This window comes from Atta colombica, unplaced genomic scaffold, assembly GCF_001594045.1.
Source record: "Atta colombica isolate Treedump-2 unplaced genomic scaffold, Acol1.0 scaffold344, whole genome shotgun sequence".
Taxonomy (NCBI): Eukaryota; Metazoa; Arthropoda; class Insecta; order Hymenoptera; family Formicidae; genus Atta; species Atta colombica.
In genome coordinates this window covers 427,440-448,183 of record NW_017259453.1, presented here as the reverse complement: position 1 = coordinate 448,183, position 20,744 = coordinate 427,440, and the positions used below count along the sequence as shown (strand labels likewise).

Genomic DNA, 20,744 nt, shown 5'->3' with positions numbered 1-20,744 from the left:
GGAATAATTTATCAATATTTATGAAAATAGGTTTTTGAAGTTGATATTGTAAAGTTTTATGAGATGTAAAAGGGCACTAATATCCATCACGTGGAATTGAGTTATATTTTAGCAGACAGTCATGCTTCAAAACGGTTCGTATAGTCATTAAGGCATCATTAATCTTGCGCTTTTCTTATGCGTACAACAATAAAGTCATTGTTAGAACAGGTGCTATTTAGATATGTCAACGTTATTAACTCAATTATAGAACAATAAAGTTCGATAATGAATATCAAAATTCATTTAGCAAATCCAAATTTTAATAAATTCAAATGAAAACTAAATTACGCTAGATTATGTCAAATTGGTATTATCAAATAATTTATTGGTATTATCAAGTTATTATAAATAAAATAATTTATTAAATCATGAAAGATCTCTGATCTTTTTTCTCAATCTTAACTAAATAATATTTTAAAAGAAATAGCTTTTTATCATGTTGTAATATCCTTATGTAACCACAAATAACGTAACCGTTTTCTCAATTTGGAAATTGCTTCGAAATCGTTTGAGCATAACAGAAAAGTGTTTGCATGTAACGGCACGATAATTATTTTATATAATTTTTACATGACAAATATTTTGCTAAACATAATAAAATTTTATGATGAAAAAAGCATTGAAAAATTATTAAAAAATGTTGTTTTAAGTAGCAGTAGAGTGATAGCATAAATTAGATATCGTTTGAAAGAAAATATAAAAGAAAAATATTCACGCCTTTAAAAATATTTAAAACACAAATACAAAATCAGCTTATTGAAAAGATATCTGGGCACGTATTATGGAATGATTCGTTATGGAATTTCCGATCGGAATTATTGCGGTTTCTTTGGAAAATACAGCAAAAATCTAGGAAATAATTGAACAATTCCGGTCGGAATCAATTCTGAATAATTCCATAATACCCTGAGTACCTCGAAATAATTCTCACATAATTTACAAAATAGTTTGACCTACACAAATCTGTGTCATTCTTGAAACTCAATACAAAGTTCGTATTGTTTTGTTGAATATTCGAAACATTGATTCATACGATTTTGTAGCCTTGGCCTGCAAAAACTACCTGTACATTTGGTAAGGTTCGTTTCGAGTCTTTTCAGTCTCGAACAACAATACCGTATTTCGCGAGGATCGTATTTTCGCAATAAAGAAAACTTTCAATGTGCTTTCCATGCGTATGCACATATGGTGGTTTCCTTCTGGAAACTAGAGCAATTTACGGTCCCTAAATTCAACATAATATTTGACCTAGTCACATACCTTGCCGACATCTGATCTTTCTTAGCAATGTAGCCCACCGATACATCATCGTTTGCATCAGATTTCACATTTTGCGTTACATTTTTTTTGCGTTTTTAAATAAAACGAAAATTTATTGCTTCGCAATATATTCGTATAAATTTAAAAATAAACATATAATGGTATCAAAGAAGATAAGAAAATTAGTACATACATAATCTTTACCACAAAATAATTTTACCACTTGGTAAAACCTGGCAATTGTGTGTGACAAATCATAGAACAATAGAGGATTGATAGAATTTACCATAAACTTTTCTGAGCCTCAACATTCAATAGATTGCATTAATTTATATGTTTTGCTAATATTTCTTTTTTTTTAATAGTATTTTCTATTAAAAGCAATATTCAATCAAGTACAAAGCGAAAAGTAAATAAATTTCATTGAATTTTGCGAGAAACTCAATTAATATTTTGTACTATAAAAGTTCATCACAAAATCTATATTATTATCAATTTACAGTTATAATTTTATTATCATGCATTAGATTACTTACCCACAGTTCTTCTACATTTTCAGATCTTCATTACTAGCAACTCAACTGATGATGAACTGCATCCGATGAAAGAAACAAACTGTAACAGCACACTTTAATTAAATAATAAAACCAACTTTTTGTCAATCTTTTTGACACATTCAAGTAATTTTTAATTCCAATTACTTCAAAATCATTGGCTGGCTTGTTTCATCTTTCAATAAACTTCAGCTCATTGTTTTGCTCTCTTACTCTTTTACTCTTTTATTTATCCAATAGGTAAATTATTACATAGTTTATCTGAAGATGGAACAATCAGCCCTATGTTATCTCGATATTTATTTTGATAAAAACAATCGATTTATAATTCAAAGAATTTGTATATTTGTAATCTAAGCAAAGAGATTTCGATTAGGTATTTAATTAAATAGTGTAATTATTTTATTCAAACAAAAGCATTACTTTTGTGATAACCAAACAATTTTCATAAGATCCATATTTAAAAATCAGATCCATATTTATAATTATAACAGAATATTTATTTCAAAGTTATAAGGTTATATTTTCTAAATTTATTATTAAAACATAATTGCTTCTTACCCACTATTTCGATCGCCTTCATGATGAACCAGGCAATCAAATAGAAGAAAGTCTTGGTTCTGGCCGACGCGAACAGGTAAAATCACGAATTACAAAACCGTTGTAGGAAATATTAACCCTAGCAATACACGAACAATGAAATCGAACTTCTAATCAAAATGAGAGCGTGACAACGTTGCTTGCGAGGAAAAAAATCAATTCAACAACCGGCCAACTTCTTGATCCTACCAGTAAGGTGGCAGCACCTCACCGCGATTTCTCTCGTCAGTGGCAACGTCGATGGCTGTATTTTTTTTTTCTCTGTTCACGTTGCTGGCAGATTAGGCTAATGCGATGGACCAGATGAGATATGGGCCAGCGAATGGGAGTACAGTACTCGCATGGCAGGGGCGTGACTGTACCCTGGAAACGGCCGTGCCCGGGGCCGCAATCGCGACGTAAACTAAGTGCTGGGTGGAGCCCCGTCTAGGCACTACCTACTCGATGGAACCATCATACTCTACCTCGAATGTCACGGGGGCAGTCTAATGGTTGCCGGTATCCTTGAAAAGGCGCCAGTTTCAAATAGTTTAAGTTAACAAATGTACGATTGTATCGTTTAATTATGGTATTGCTTTATGTCCGGCTAATATCCATGATTGAATCCTTCATCGATGTATCCGTTGCATTCTCTCTCATATTCGTCGCCTTCCTCCAATTCCAAATATTTGAGTGTGATTCATTAGTTTGTTGATAAAACATAAAAGCTTGACGTTTTTTTTATTTTATGTACAGTCACTTTTTTTGAAAGAGATAAAAAGTATGTATCTCTTATCTATCTATTTATAATTGTAATATATATTTCACTCTGATACCTCATATAAAGTTGTAATTTTCGTAGTATCTTCAATACAAATTATGAATTCTTTATATTAAATTTTATATCTTCATCAATTTTGAATTGTCATCCATTCATTCAGTAAATAACAGATAGTGTCACTAGATCCTCATTATTCGTATTGATTGATTCATATTCAATGCGATAAGTATATTTGATGAAAAAGCTTCCATTTTCATTGGATAAATAGGTATAATTAATTTTGTTGCAATCCATAGTAGTATATCCATAGATAACATGTTATGGAATCTGAAAAAATAAAAAAAAGTATTTTATTATTATTAGAGAAATATATTCCTAATTATGATAAAAATAAACACGTAATGTAAATGTCATCCATGCAATGAATTAGAGAGATGAAAGAGCGTGTGGTACTCATAATAATATTAAGGATGAGAGAAAAAAATATAAACAGGATCTTTTCAATTTGTTCGACGCGATATACTCGACAATACTACTTACGTCACCCTGATCGTGAAAGTTTATTGAATCTACGAGGTCGCGATATTTTTAACAGAGAACAATGAAGCATACGTATTTGCGCCAATCTCGCGTACAATGCATTCCAATGACCTCGAGTGAGAAAGGGCAGCAAAAGATTTTAAAAAAACGTCCGTCCGTCGAACAAACACTTTTCAGTCTATCAGCCCTTGCACGGTAGTTTTTCATGTCCCGCTTACTCGTTCCAACCCCTTGCTCATTCCCACGCCATTCGTCTGTCTACCGATATTCGTCGGTAGGGCCATATCTCCCGACTACTTTTCAATTTCATTCGACGAGAGTACCTCGGTGTGCACCCACCTCGTGCCTCTTTCTCGCCGTCCGTGTCCAATTCTGGACGACATAAATCCGATAAGTTTTTATTATTTAGCATATCTGTAGCTACAGTCGTCACCTAGAATCCCGTTGAGAGACCGCGGACGGTCGCTTGGTAGGAACACAACTGGCAGAGAGCGGTAGGGGATTGAAGTCAGTGGTGTGGCGCAGCGGCGAAATTTCTGTCGCGAGACTAGCACGGTTGGCGGTCTCGAGGGATGCTCCGTTGATGTCATCGGGACATCCGGCTAATTGCGAGGATGTTTTGTTAGTTTCTCGGAATACGCGAGTCTCTCCCCTTACAAGGTTTTGCATTTAGCCTTTCTATACATCGGCGACGTGGACCCGGACCCAAACTTCCTAAAACACCTGGAAATGCGCCCCACTCGAAATAAATTCGCATTAATTCAACAAATGTCAGCCTGTATCTTATTACTAAAGTAAAAAATAATCTGAATCTAACCAGACCGCATATATCTATCTACCTAAAAATCCAGATTATTCATACATTTTTCATTCAACATGTCTAATACACAAGAATGTTCTATCTATATAAAATAATAGTACTATATTAAATAAAATTCACTCAATGATATTAAGAAATGCTTCTAGATTTTTTTTTCAAATATATTTTTGTATAGACATATTTAAAAATTATCATCAAAAATTATCAATTTTTAGGAATTAAATATTTGATTTATATGTAATGTAATTATTACCGTTGTATTATAAAAAAAAGTATTTTTCGAGCAATTGTTTCTCATCAAAATAATTATATCGTCAAATATTGAATTGTCCGGAAAGTTCGTGCCGACTATATAATTTAATAAATGTATACTAAAATTTAAATTTTCTGCGTTTCAATTTTCCTTCAACATCGGTACGAATTTTCCGGACAACCCAATATTTTACATATATTATTGAACCCAAATTAATACTAATTTAATTAAGCAAGTTGTAAAATTTTTGATAAATATATCGTCGAATGTTAGAGAACACATATTGTTGCGATGTTTTAGATGTGAACATTGATTGCGGAAGAGATGCTTACTTCGCTTGGCGGTTTGCAAAGCATGGGATAGAGTGAGGTATTCTAGGAAGGGAAGAAAGGAGAAGGGGTAGCGATATTATTGATTTATGTCCCGTTATACGTTATGTATCCAACGGCGTCCTCCGCAACATACAATGATTCACCTACAGCACAATATTGTTTACACCTGAGAATCGACTACGACAGAATTTTTTTCAAATTCCCCTTTTTACAAAAATAATAAGCCATTAACATGCTGTTTTTTTTTTTTCGTATAATCCTAGGATTTGAAACGTAAAAACTATAACCGAGAAGATTAATAATACAGTTATATTTTACCATATCTAGTTTTTGTTAGAAATTTCTTTGTAAGATTACTCTCAACAATATATTATCTGAAAAAGATAGTAAAACTATAGTTATATAATAATAATAATTAATATTATTAAATTATAATTATTAAATAAATAATTTAATAAAAAATGCGAGAATTCATTGTCCAAAATTGTTCAAATAGCTTACATAAAGCCGTTTAAATTTAATGTGTTTATAACGCGAATGTTTGAACTTCCATAAACTCTTGGTAATTGTCTACATTATCGGACATCTCCATCGCACAAATCGAAACTGATCATCACCAACGGAAACAAACGCCGCGGAAGCAGTCAGGACAGGCGAGCAACTATCGCGTACGGGCATTTCCAGGGAAGTAGGCGTTCGTGATATCAATTATCTTCGATACGATTTACATTGTACGAAATGCAGCGTGTACGAGGATTGTGCCGTTGTGATGTGCGACGGAAATTGGGTGGGGATAGCTAGGCGCAGCGGGGTGAAGAGACAAAATTGTCGAAGGTGGCAAGTGGGGGGTCAGCGAGCGGGAAGCGCCGAAAATTGATGTATTCTCTATGCAAAATAGCAGAAGCACACGAGGCTAATAGTAGCCGGACAGCACGCAACCAGAATTCCTCTATGGCAACCGCTTACCATTCTCTCTTCTCCCCTCTGTCAAGCTTCTACCTACATCACCACCTCCGTCACCTACGTCCTGGACAGAATCGAAAGCGGCATAGAAGCCGTTAACACTCTATTAACACTAACGACGCTCATACATAACAACGGTGCCGCGGGGATAGAATTTATGGTCTATTAATGGGGGTTACTTTATGCGTTATGTAGTTGTAGTCGTCATGCCGACAGGTAGTATGACGTAAATTTTACGAGGCCCCGCGCGGAGCGTCCATGTATGCAATAAGTTACTCTGAGACCCGTTATTAATGTGTTTACACTAGAATATTCGTGGATTCGGTCGGCGCCACTTTTCCTGTTAACCGCCGGAACAATTCCCCACGGATTGGACCAAGTGAATTAAAATCCAACCGTTAAACGCCCATAAGTATAATGAAGCGAGCAGTTCAAGAGTTAACACGCATCAAGTATACAAAGACATAAATTTAGACCATGGATTCAGGGATAGCAGACTCCTCAGATTAGAAGACGTAGAGTTATCTCCTTCTTCTATTATCTTCGTAATCTGTACAATTCTATATTAAGTCGAAAATTCATTATCTAGATATTTTATTTCTAATTTAAGATATATGATTTAATAGATTATGAGATATAACTAATTTAATGGAAATTAATTAATAACACTTTTTTTCTTGTTAAATTTATTATATAATTTAATTTAACATCAAGGAATTTTAGAGCTAATAACTTTTGATTCTTTATTCATATCATACGATCCAATTCAATTCAAATATATAAAATTATATTTTTTAAAAGACTAAACTGGAGCTTTATGTATATTTGAATGTATATTTTTCTCCTTTTTTTTTTATTTTATATTTACACGTATTCTTCAGATTGTAAAACACATTTCATGTAGTGTTATATTGCATTAAATTTGAAAAAACAAAAGTTATATATATATATATAGAGAGAGAGAGAGAGAGAGAGAGAGAGAGAGAGAGAGAGAAAGAGAAAACAGGTGTACTCGTAATCTCTCGCGAAATGCGAGTAAACAAGAAAGTTAACGGGCTCACCGCTCGTCGAGTGCAGCGTAGTCGAGTGCCAAAGTTCATCGTGAGATCCTGCCCTCCTCACGGGCTAAAGGAGACGCGGCAAGGCCGGTAAAGTGATAAAGCGGCCATAAATTCTAACCGCCATCCTCCCACCGGCTCCTCTATCTTGCCGAGTCTCTACTCCACCGACTCTTCGCTCTCTCCCATCCTCGGCTATCTCGCTCCCTCCGTTCGTCCTGCCTACGGATTCCTTCCTCGCCTCGAATGCATTTACAACGTGAATGCACCTGCAACAACAGAATTGGCAAAGGTCACCATGCGCTCCGTTGCTTTAAATCGTAAATACGCAATCCACTATATAGATATACTCACTTGACGATGAATTCTTCTGCTTCTCTATCTCGCATGACCTGGATTCGTTACCCAGTTCCGGAAGTGCGATAGCATTACCAGACTTCCGCCGATTATACTCACCTTTCGTCGCGTCAACAGATGTTATAGATAACATCGCATCAATTAATTGATCTCTTTACAGCAAAATTTAGCAGATATATTTATACATATATATGCTTGCTCAATTTATGTTTAACATTTCTAATCGCATAGAACATTAATAGGAAAATAATGTGATAAAAACACGCTTCAATATTGATTGATTCTGCATTAATGAAGTATACGTAAATCAATATTAAATTAGGTATGTTTTAAAAATTTTCTCAAATAAGAAATATCCAAGTCCGTTATACTTCGTACACATCATTTAAACATGTATGTATTTTAAAAGCAGTATATCTATTCTTTTATATTAATCTGTTCTGATTACATTTATAAAATGATTATTTACTTGTTCTATCTTAATATTGTAATCATTAAACTTATCCAATAATGTAATTACAATATGATAATATAATAAGATAAAATAATACAATAAGATAAATTAATCTTTGCGTAAACTTTGATAAACAAAAAGGCAGTCAGAAACTAATTTTTACAGTATAAAAAAATAATAAAAAAAAATAAATCAAAAGTGAATAATCGAAAAGGGGCGAGATATAAACCCTGTGATATCTGAAATTGAATCTGATATTGACTTGAAGCATGCCGGACTGCACGTGGACACGTGGAACGAAGACGTCTGTCCGTCGTGGAAGAATGGTTGCAGCTGCACTCGGTCGAGATGTCGAAATCCAATATCGCAAATCCGAGCATACCTACCGTCTAGGCAAGCTAGGCAGTGGTGTGTTCGTTGCAGCGCAGGGGCGAACAGACAGAAATCCCAATAAATCATCCCGTCACGAGCCGTGAGCCAAGGCGGGGCCTCTTGCTTCGTATTAGCCAATAATAATCCTCTCCGAGGTGGAGGCCATCTTGGATTATACAATGGTTCCTTCCGCTGCAATTCGTATAAACGCAACCTCCGGGTATGCTGGACTACTCTCTCAAAAGGAAGCCAGTGGCGTACTAATCGCGATATCCTCATACGAGTACAGAAATCATGATTTCACGCTGAGAATCTGCGAATCCGACTGGGAATCTCGTCTATTCCACTGATTGACCACCGCGAAAAGTAGATTCTCAAATCTGCATAGCGTCATGATGCGATATAATGATAAGGGGGACATATCCGTTTTTTACCACATTCTATTTCATATTCAACCACAATTTATTTCTCGTTTTCAAACACAGCTATTATAATTAATATAATAATAATTATTATTAATATGGACAGACTCTTATATAATATAATACAATACACGGTTTAGACTCGTCGACATGATAGCATGTAATACTATTATCCATTGACGTCGTCTTCATCATTATACATAATACATACTTCACTCGCGTAAGATATCGTTTATCATTGCAATCATCATCAACATCGTCACTGTCGTACGTTTTATGTATACATATAGTTTACATAATGCGAGACACTACAAAATAACTATATACGTTTGTTGTAGCTGTAATTATCGTATATATTTATATTTAAATATATATATATTTATATATATATAATTTATATGTATATATATTTATATATATAGATTCATTTATATTTTTTTTCTTCGATTTATCGTTCGATAAAGCAGTGTTGCCCACGTTTATTTTCGGCTGCTAGGCACACCTGTACTTAAGTATTTCTTCCGCACAATCGTTGGAACGAATGCATTGTACCCGGTCTTTTGTAAATAGGCAATGTTTATATACTGTATGTATGCATGTATATGCATGTGTGTGTATGTGTGTGTGTGTGTGTGTGTGTGTGTGTATATATATATATATATGTGTATATAATATGTAGAATATATGATACATATACACTTTGTGTTTTCGGTCGGGGCAATGCGTAACCATGGTGACTCAAGTGTGTAACTGAGAGATAGCAAACTTAATCGTAGATCGTATATCATATTTTAGTAAAACATGTTAATGTAAATTTTTATGAAACAGCAACATAGCCGTTTTTTCTACCTAAATAAATCGCGGTTTGTTTCTTAGATTGTTATTTTACATGTAGGATATTCAGAACTTGCTCCTCTTTAGTGATCTTGACATAGTTGTATACATTTCATAAAAATGAACTTTTCATATTAAAATATTATTGTACAATCAGAAAATAAATATCAAGATTATTAGATAATTAACTTGTTATTAAAATCAATTTGTGCCGACAGATTTACGGCAGAAATCAAATAGAATTTGTTGATATAAACTATGGCAGATTGACAGTAAAGTCGAGTAAATTTGTTGAGCGTCGTAAACTCTTTTAAGGTATCTTTAAAATGTCAGAATCTAATGCTTTAATGTAAAATATATTAATTTTTATAATACGGTTAATAATACAGTTTAAAATTACTATTTTTTTTAAATAAAAAAATTAATAAAGTAAATAAAGATAAAAAAGAATAAAATTTCAATTTTAAAGATCTTTCAAAATCAATAACGTTATGATTTAAATAGCTACAAAACAATAGCTTTCGCTAATTTGCCATCAGATAATATTAGTAGAAACTATTTGATTTCTACTGCCAGTCTACCAACATTCTGCTATAATATTTTACTTACGGAGTACTTAGTCTAAAACATAAAAAATCCAATCTTCTGTTTTCCTTCAATGATTCAAATGACTTTGAAATAAGTATTTGAGAACCAAATAACTAATAATAATAATCAAAAATCAAGTATCTTCGTACAAATTTTAATAAAGAAATTCATGTATGATAAAAATCCATAAAACACACTGGAGAAACCGTAAGTTCATCAGCGGACGACAACGTGGCGGCTTTCGAAATATTGTCTTCCTCTTAGTCTAGTTATATTTTCGTCGAGTCACTGAATAATCGAGTTACTCGCGAAACTCAACTATGTGAATATCGTTACTATATCGTATCAATAAATAGTAATTAATTAGACCTCTGCTACCGTTACTTTGTAAGGTTTTTTTTTAATCTAGTAAACAGGTACCTACTTTACCTACGCGGTATCGTATACAGGGGTCGCGGTTCGCGATTCGATACCGCGACGTCAGACGTCGCCTTTCACATTGCCCTGCCGATAATTTGAAAAAAAAAAAACTTTCATTCACATATGCTTTTCACATGACTAATTATATACAAATGCATCTTGTTTGTTCCGTGTCTACCGGTACAGAATGAAAGTTATATGTAGAGTAATTTCGGTAATTTTTATTGCTTATATTTAGATGTCAACTCCATTTATAAACGAAATGATTTCAACACGTTCCGAAATCACTCTAAATTGAATCTCAATCTGCAAAATTCTTTTGGAATAATTAAATAATTTGAATATTAATAACGCACAATTAAATAATAATTTCTATTGATAAATAATTATATCGGTCTAAATGTCTTCTTGTTTTAGCGACTATTGTATATAACATTCTTGTCTCACGTTACGGAATCTATCAGTCTTCATATGGCGGAACCTATAATCGATGAGACCGCACATCTCACGTTTGAAATAGCAAAAATCGAAAGTTTCTTGTATATAATTGGCAATCTCCTCTAGTTGCATTACATAAGCAATATATTTATGATGATTTGATCTTTTTTACATTTACAAGTACATACAGAAATATGATTTAGGAATTTAATAAAGCAAGTACAGTAAAATATAATCAAATTGCATTACAAAATTGATGAAAAAGATAAAACCAGTGAAATATATTCTAATGGTGTACTAATATCTTTTAAATGATACTGAGATTTTATCTGTACTTTTGTTGTTTTGTCACATGTTGTGAAAGAAATGATATTAACTAAATATTTCATAATTATATCAGTGAATTTTAGTTTGATGAATGATGATGAAGCGAGGGACTTGCTTATTTATACATTTTACGTATTTGAATAGAAATACGATACCTAAAAGATATATGCAATTAATGACACTTTCCTGCGACAGAAAGTCAGGAACTCTTCGGCGCATACACGTATGAGACGTTTTGTAATTTGCTTATTCAATTTGCCTAATCAAAAATGGATCAAAAATGGATCAGATTAAAGAATCGAAATTGCGAAAGGATGAAGCAGCAAAATATGAATGTACGGAAAAAGGTTTTTATGAAATTGCTTTCCTTAAATGTCGTTTTATATGTATCTACATGTATAATTCGATAAAAATGATTGGATATGCGAGAATACAACATCAGCATAAGGATTTCGTAATCTCTACCAATCCACGTCATTTCGTAGAGATACTCAAGGAAGTAGAATAATGGTACATACAAATACCTACAACTTTATCTAGTACATTATAAAAAATATTTATTGTATAATCAATTAAACAAACAGAAAGATCCACTTTGCGATATATATAACATGTATCAATAAATATTACCGGACTAAACAATATTACGTCTGAAAGTTACTCATTCATTGACAAGCGTTACTTCTTATATTTCTTTGTTTTTCTTTGTTCTACTTATCTGGTAGCGTTTTTTTGCAGATAGCCTAGTTAGAAAGATCGGACTTATGTACATTTTTTTGCAAGTGCCGCCGCTCTCTGGCGTATTGTGGACAATAATAAATAAAATTTTCATTGCGCGTTTCTCCCGTGGTGTACACTTAATGGCGAATATCGTTTTTTATTTAGACGAAAATCCAATTAAAAATTTACGACCGCCACCTTACTGCGACCGACACATACCCGTTTACTTAACGTTATTTCTTTATTTTTACGAATTAGATTTTAGATGTTACTCTTATCGAATACGGACTATCTTAGTGACATACTTCGTACGTACACACTGTTGCATTTTACGTTCAGTTTTACGTTCTACTTTTGCATACACTCACGGTACTTGGTTTAATTTACGTATATCTTGTAATTTAATGCGCATATATACGAGTAAAGATAAAATATATATTTTGCATTTTTATTCCTCCCAGTTAATACTATGAATTTCCCTTCTCGCGTTATATATAATATATGTATATATTTTTTAATCTATAAGTAATAGGTTCGCTATCCAATAGATACAAAAGTTTATTTTTCTTTAATTGCGTATTCACGGCGATCGCTCATCGCTCATCATAATTTTACTTTTACAGCACCGAAGTCCATCATATCTTTCGTTTAAACGCATTTTTATTTAAACATATTTTATTGCACTATTCAACTTTTGTACATATTACAATCGAATTAGATGTTTGCAAGTAATCTTCGATATTTGATAGATCGGTGCTGATATCGAATTTAAACTTTTAGTGCATATATACAATTTTGACAAATATTAAAGTAATGTACATAGCAAATCATAAAAATCTCATCTTAAAGTTTGAATTTATTATCATTCCCTTTTTAACAATTTAAAAAGAAAATTATTAGATCGATCTCTGAAATTGGATACATGAAACTTTCTTTTGGTCATAGTATTATAACAATCGATATCATAGTCAAAGGATAAAAAATTCTTTTTTATCAAAAATAATAAGGAGCCTTGCATGTTGCATCATCCCCTCTATCATTAAAATATAATGTTATTTGATGAATACAATTAGAACTACGTGCAATTTGCTCGCATTAAAATATGTTATCCAAAAATCCATGTGATATCGTGCAAAGTTGTATGTCGTACGTCTACATAAATCATTCATCAATAATACAACTGTACAATTATTGTACTTCAGAGTAACGTAAAAAACGTAAATCGTGATACAATTACAATACAAAAATGTTTCAAAGATAATAACTTCTATATATCCAAATTACATAAAATCGAATGATGAAACAAAAATGTAAAAGATGGAGACTATGATTGGCTAGATTACGGATGTTTCAAAATAGCGAGCGATCGCCGTGGATTTTCACACAGTTCGTTGCTCCTCAAGGACAAAGAGTTTTATATAAATAAATTTCTCGAGAAGGAAAGGCTGGTCACACATGGCTCGATCGATGTACGAGCGCAAGCTGGACCATACGTTACGTATATCGATTACACGTTTTATGCCACTCTCTTTCTCCCATTTTTCGTAAAGAGATGGAGCCGAATTCTGCAGTGAGTTAGAAATTAACCACCTCTATAGGCATTTTTGACCGCTGTTCATAATTAGCCACGCGGTTATTAATATCATTTATTACGTATATCATTAATTATGGTGTATACAAGATATACACTAAATAATTATGTCGAATCTAAGTTTACAACACAGCACAAGAATTCACCGCGGCGGAATATATGGGCTCGCCTGGCTACAACGTGGCCGGACTTTCCTGGATCTCCCGATACGGCATAATCGAATCAATTCATCGAACCAGATCAGACGATCGAGTTGACGAGAGCCCTGATACCGCTTGCCACACTTAACATGCTTGTTTCAATATAAATGTAACAAATTGGATTCTTGTTGATCATACATTTATCATATATAGAAAGTGTTTTGTTATGTAAAAACTAAATAAAAATATTATATAAAATTCTCATATAAATAATAGAAAATAATTCACAAAAGAAGCACAATCACTCAGTTAAAAAAACTAAAATAAATATAATTTGAATAATTTTCATACTATATATTAAAAAAATCAAACAAACAATATATTTATTTGGAATGATAATGCAATTAAATTATCGTATATACATAATAAAACAATTTCTTTTGGTTAAGTTAGCTCTAAGGCATTATTAAGGTGCCAAGCGGTTTCATGCCGAAAGCATCCTATTCCGAAAATACGCTATGTATTATAACACTTGGTAACTTGGCGTCATGTCGCGCGGAGCAAGAGCAAATTTTCGATAGCTACTAATGCAAATAAACTTTCGTTCCTTCAGTTATCTTCTCTTAATATTTACAGGAAAAGAAGAATTGCAACGCTATTACGAGTATAACTATTGAATTTACTCTTTTAAAAAAATTCTAAAGAAAATAATTTATTCGAGATCACATTACGTGTCCGACATTGTAAAAGACATCACACTATATATATTTTATTTATTTATAATATCAAATATTATTAGATATTATCAGATATCTTAATATCAAACAGTTGTTTTCTGAAATTATTTGAACTATTTCAAGTATAAACTAAAAATTTCTTGATCCAAATAATAAATAATAATATAAAATACATTTCTAAATTATCGGAAATAATATAAAAAAATTTTAATTTGAACATTCTTTTCCAAACACAGACACGCTTTTTAGCTAGGAAAGAACTGCTTATATACATTATATACTCGTTATTTTTTGAGCAATATGCGTGATAGGAACAAATTTTTCCAACTATCGATTATTAAACGGAGAAACTACATCTTTATGCATTATTAATTACACAAAAATATAAGCTTATTCCGTTGAAGTTCAAAGCTTACTGTTCTTATCAAATGCACGATGATTTAACGAGAAACAAAGTAATGTAACCGATAATTGCGATCATTAGCAATCTTTATAAGACTAACCTTGCGATGACGCTGATGAAGAAATGCCAAGTCCATTTGACTCTGCTCCGCCGAAGAGCGCTGTTTTTTTTTTCATATTCACTTTATCAATCAGCACTAGTCTGTCCCATTTATGGTCGCTTTTTCCGCATACAAAATCCAAAAACAACGCCATGATCTTTCTATTTATACATCAAAATTCACTGATCTTTCATGGAATTAGTTTTGCACACACTTGTATCACTATTCTCAGAATAAGACGTAAACTTCGCGATATTTCTCTTCCGCTTTTGCACTGCTCTTTGTGTCCACTTGCTGTATCCCGCCATTACTCGAATCCTCCTTCGAATTTTATCAAAACACATTCTCAAAGATCACACTTGGCACGAATCATAAATATCCTCGTTAGAGCCACCGCTCGGCGGTATTAAAGAAAAAAAAATCTATCTAAACAATCCTCTAAGGACACTAAACCGCTTACCTATCGCTAAATACAGACGCGATGGACATCTTCATACAACTATTCTACTAATCGTCCTACAATTCTACTTTACGATGTAAGAGAATAAATAATAAAATGCTCTCCTAAGATTTTAACACGATCTTTTTTTTCTATCATATTCGCAATCAGATTCGCGCAATCATTCTTTCTCAGTAGATTTAATTCTTAATACTATAGCATTCGGAACCATGTCTTCTACGTTCGTTAGTGTCAACCGGTCATCGGTCACACTCGCTCCCACATTAAACTACATATATCTCTATCCATATGTATATATTTATGTATATATATATATATATACATATATATGTATAGTATATATATATATGGACTTTAGTATACAATAATCGTTAATTAAACGTAATAGAGGTTAACGCGGTTCTGATTAGCATGTGATCCAGTTTTATTTACTCTTCTCGATCAATAATCTTGATCCACCTTTTTCACGCGCATTCACGCCAATCCTCTGCTGACTCGTTTGTGCGTCTTTTCTTCGTTTTATTCTCTTCTTCTTGCATTTTCATAACTTTACGTCTCTGGGTTTATCATTCTCTTATCGTCTTCAAGCGCTCTTACAGATCCTTCTACAACTTCCTCGTCATCATTATCTGCTTCGTTTTTGGTACAAGCAACATGATTAACACGACAAAATAAGCGTCATTGCTTAGAGGGATCATTTGGAGGTCATCGATAGGGATTGGAGTTTGGGTAGGGAGGAGGTAGTGCTGGAAACAAGATATTAACGACCCTGAGAGGTGGAAAAGAAGTTCCACTCCCCTCGGAGCTCTTTTAACCCTGCGGCGACGTCTGTGGCGAGATTTCAGTGTCGCCATCGCCTGAGCCTGGCTCGCCTTTCGTCTTATTCTCTTTCTTCCACTTCATCCGTCTGTTTTGAAACCAGATCTTTATCTGCCGTTCCGTCAGACATAGCGCGTGTGCGATCTCGATGCGTCGCCGCCTAGTAAGATATCGATTGAAGTGAAACTCTTTTTCCAGTTCTAACGTTTGGTATCGTGTATAAGTCTGCCGACCCCGTTTCCTTTCTGAAACAAAAGAAATTAAAATTTCAAATTAATATAAATTATTACCTAATTGTAAATTATTATATTATATCTATACATAAGTATAAGAGAAAAATATTATATTGTATAAGATATGCGTCAAATATATCAAGTAATATATTATTGTATAAATATATTATAAATATATTATAAATAATATATTATAAATATAAATGTAAAATCTTTTGACGAATAGCGGTTGCGCTGGCATAGAAGTACCTACAACTGTAGCGGACAAGACTTGTAGATATCTCGCTATCTTATCTTTACTACAAATGATCAATTAACTAATATATTTCACTACTACTTAAATATTACAGCCTACTCTCTAAATCTGAATCAGTGGGTAGTCATTAATTACTCAATGGCATACTTTGCACTGATAATCAATAAAAAAAGGAAAAATGTTTGAGCATTATATAACTAAACTACTATATTTACACGTTAATTTCAATCTTCCAATACCATATTCATTGAATTTAAGCACTAAAATAAGGTTAGTTAGGTCACAAAATAAAGATGAACTTAAGGTTAGGGATCTCACATTTAATTCACTGATTACCAGTGGTATACTTGGCACTGACATCAGTGATTATCCACTGATTTAGATTTAGAGAGTATGATTGATTTGACTGGCTGATAGTTTCTATAAACTTCAACAAAATTTCTGTAAATTTTAACGAAATAAATAAAATACCGCTGCAGTATTTAATAAAAAAGACTCAGGATCGTAAATGCAGTTCCGCATATGATAGATACCTTAGCGATATTCGCGATATGATCTGCGGTCAGTGCGCGGTACACGAATTCCAAACAAGAATATTAATTATGGTTGCTAAGAGAGCGAGAGAGGCAGAAAAGACGGAGGAAGATACTAAGGAGACAGAGCGAGTTGACTCTGTGTGAGAAGTCTCGCAACTTTACAAGGTATAAACCTCAAAGGGTTTGGTTCGGTTAACCCGCCATACGAGTGAGAGAGCAAAATGAGAATGCTTCAGAATGGAAGGAGGGAAGAAGGAAGAAGACGCGTAGGGATGAGAACTGGAAAGTAAGGAGGGGAGAGGTGAAGAAGGAGAAGAAGAAGAAGAAGAAAACTCCTTGGCGAGCATTCGAGGCAAACGCCGCCCGTCGCGCTGTCGGCCGATGAAGATGGATGGCGGTTCTGCTCCGGAGAGAGATAGAGAGATCGCGTAGGTTTCTGAACCTTCGACTAGACGAAGAGGACGATATATGGAGGAAGAGAAAAAACGCGCGTTAGAGAAAGAGAGGGGCAGAGAGGAGAGGATAGAGAAAGTTGGGAACATGCCCTCTTATTCCTTCCCTTGGGCTACGCTCTCAAATTAACAACATACCAATCTCTAGCGCTCTCTTATAAGCTTTAACGATTTAGGCAACTTCCTTGGTTCTCTTTCCTTCCTTATTTTAAGAAAATAGCCATTTACTATTCTGTCCAAAATTATAATAAATATTATTAAAAAGTAATTATATCGGTCATCGCATAAATAGATATATGCTCTTATGAAATCATGTACATATTATATGAAAAAAATATTATCATAATTGACTATCAAGTGTACCGTCGACTGTTCTATGAAAGTTGCATCCTATTAATATTCATTTGTCACACCGCGTTAATGAAGATCACGTTCTAGATCTAAGGTTAGATTATCAAAGCGTTGCGCATCAGTGAAATACATGAAACATGTTCAATTTCACTAATACTTCAGAAAATGTCAATTTATTTAAGTAATTTTATTTATAGTATTTTATTCCATAAATAAATCCTATTCGAAAGTTTATATGTGACTAAAATTTTAACTGATTATTAACATTAAAATTTCCAACATAGCAACCGCACATTATTTTTAAAATGCTAAAAAAATTCTAGACACGCATATATATATATTTTTATTCGAAACTTATATATTCATCTGAAATACGTTTATATGATCACTTTAAATAAAGATAATCGTGAGATGAAGCGGCGTAATAATCAGGTTTGTTTCAAAAGGTCACTTCGCCCATAAATCCTCTCATGCCACTAGATGTTGCAGAGCAAAGAAATGAATTATTAAACGCTGCATCGAGACGAGTCTGTATTATTTATGAGCTAAAACCTATAAAGTTTTCGAGCCAATCGATTTGATTATTAAAGACTAAAACCTCGATTAGATGTATTCGGATATGAGAATTAGAACAATAATACGTGAGTTGAGTGGGGTTAATTAAAGAGACAGCAATACTTTATGTTTTCAGACGTTATTTACCAAATGCTTTTATAAGATGTAACTATAGAAAGAGTTGTGAACTGATATTACATATTTTGAAATCGAAAAAATTATTCTTAACAGATCCTAATAAAAATACATACTAAAAAAATGATAAATGTGCTTCTAAATGTTAAAATCCAGTTTTTTGTAACATAAATGTTGAAAATTAATTTTTTTATTTTTGAGAACAACGTTATTATCATTTCTCACATTTAAGTTATTATGTATATGATGTTACTGTGGTTCCATTGATATTTTTAAGATACGTAACACGCAGGCATGCATACGCGCGTATGGAAAGAAGTCCTGTAATAAGAAAGTCATACCGATGGCTTAAGTTTGCGCCGGATCGGCGTAGCAGCGCTGCTATGGCTTTCGCGGACGGAGGTGACTTTAAACGCGGAGCAATAAATTAACGGCGTTGGGTTACGCAAGGATCAAATGTCCCCTGGAGTATGCCCGGGAGATTTATGGGTCTGCCTTCACTGGCGCAGCATGAAGGAACGAAACAGAACAGAACGTACACAACCGTGCGGCTTATTATAGGCTAGTTGCTCCGTATCTCCGCTTCCCCTCCTGCCTGACTAGTCTTTCAGGCCCGCCGCAGGATACACGCAGGACTTTTCAGATTAACAGCTAGCCGGATGTTGTAACCCGCTAATAAGGTGCGGCCACCACTCGGTGCCCAATTAAGCTAAGCTTTACGTGGGCACTATAAGGCCAGGCCTTGAAACGCGTTTCGATTAGATATCCTAGATGTATCATTAATTTTATCATTTGCTCACGGAATCAACCTTGGGTATCTACACGTTGACGAACATTAATATTAATTGCACAAAATTGTATGAATAACTTCTAAAATTTTCTTAAATAAACGCTCAGATGCAACAAAGTCAGAATTTAACATCCAGTTTGTTGTATGTAATTTTTAATGACAAACTAAAAATTTTATTTTCAAATGTTGAAGATTTGAATATATATTCCTCGAAAAGTATTCTTTGAAACAGTTTATATAAATAAATAGTGCAAAGATATAATTAATAATGATAAAAAATTATGACGTCCAATTTTACCACATATCTTAGATCAGACAATTTATTTTCATTTTTATTAGCAATTCTTACAAATTTCTTGCAAATGGTCCTCATAAGATAGATTAAATCCTAAATGCTATATTTTGTTTCTTTTAGTAAAACTATAATTTCAACGTATGTTTTACTTTTAATGTTTTATATAGACTAACTAAGACTGACTGAATTTCACAGAAGTTTTCAGCGAAAGAGAAAAGCATCAAGTCCGCTAACATTTATAGAGGAAATTTAGAAACTCCCAAGGAGACTAGAGTATTCTATAGGTAGTTTTTCCTCCTTGCTTTTGCTTTTCTTTTTTTGATCTTCCGGGCAGACGAGCAGACAGGCAGACAAGAAGATGGAGTTTGAAAGAGCCGAGGTAGAAGGTTGAGATAATGAGTAGAACGGCTTGCCGCGACATATGCATCTTTACGGGTATCACTCGGAGCATTAAAATTTACTTTTTTTCTTTCTGCACCTGCTACTCTAGATACGAATATAGCTATCATAAAATTTAAGATTGAATCGTGACAAATAGAAATTTTTATTTCATGCAAGAAGTCAAATTGATTATTAAGTATTACGTAAAGGAATAAATCAAATCACAACAAAATAGAGACAATTTTGTCTTTCAAACATTGAATTCTAGCCAAATATCGAATAGAAAATCAAACCACCTCCATATCATTCACAATTGCCTCCATGGCGGAGCTCCAAAAGAAAACGGTCCCAGGATTTCTATGGATTCATTCATCATCATCTACCTCTTTCTACCGC

The 20,744-nt window shown here is 33.3% G+C and overlaps 2 protein-coding genes across 2 annotated transcripts in view; both read right to left on the bottom strand.

Annotated features, from left to right (window-relative positions):
• Window positions 1–7,672, bottom strand: part of LOC108690650 (prostaglandin reductase 1-like) — an 11,319-nt gene extending 3,647 nt beyond the window's left edge. Inside the window, exon 1 of the mRNA XM_018198043.1 lies at window positions 7,537–7,672. Coding sequence (XP_018053532.1) covers window positions 7,537–7,672 — 136 coding nt within the window. The remainder of the gene's footprint in view (window positions 1–7,536) is intronic.
• Window positions 7,673–16,035: 8,363 nt separating this feature from the next.
• Window positions 16,036–20,744, bottom strand: part of LOC108690654 (homeotic protein antennapedia-like) — a 9,896-nt gene continuing 5,187 nt past the window's right edge. The window contains exon 2 of the mRNA XM_018198048.1: window positions 16,036–16,609. Coding sequence (XP_018053537.1) covers window positions 16,356–16,609 — 254 coding nt within the window. The 3' untranslated portion in view covers window positions 16,036–16,355. The remainder of the gene's footprint in view (window positions 16,610–20,744) is intronic.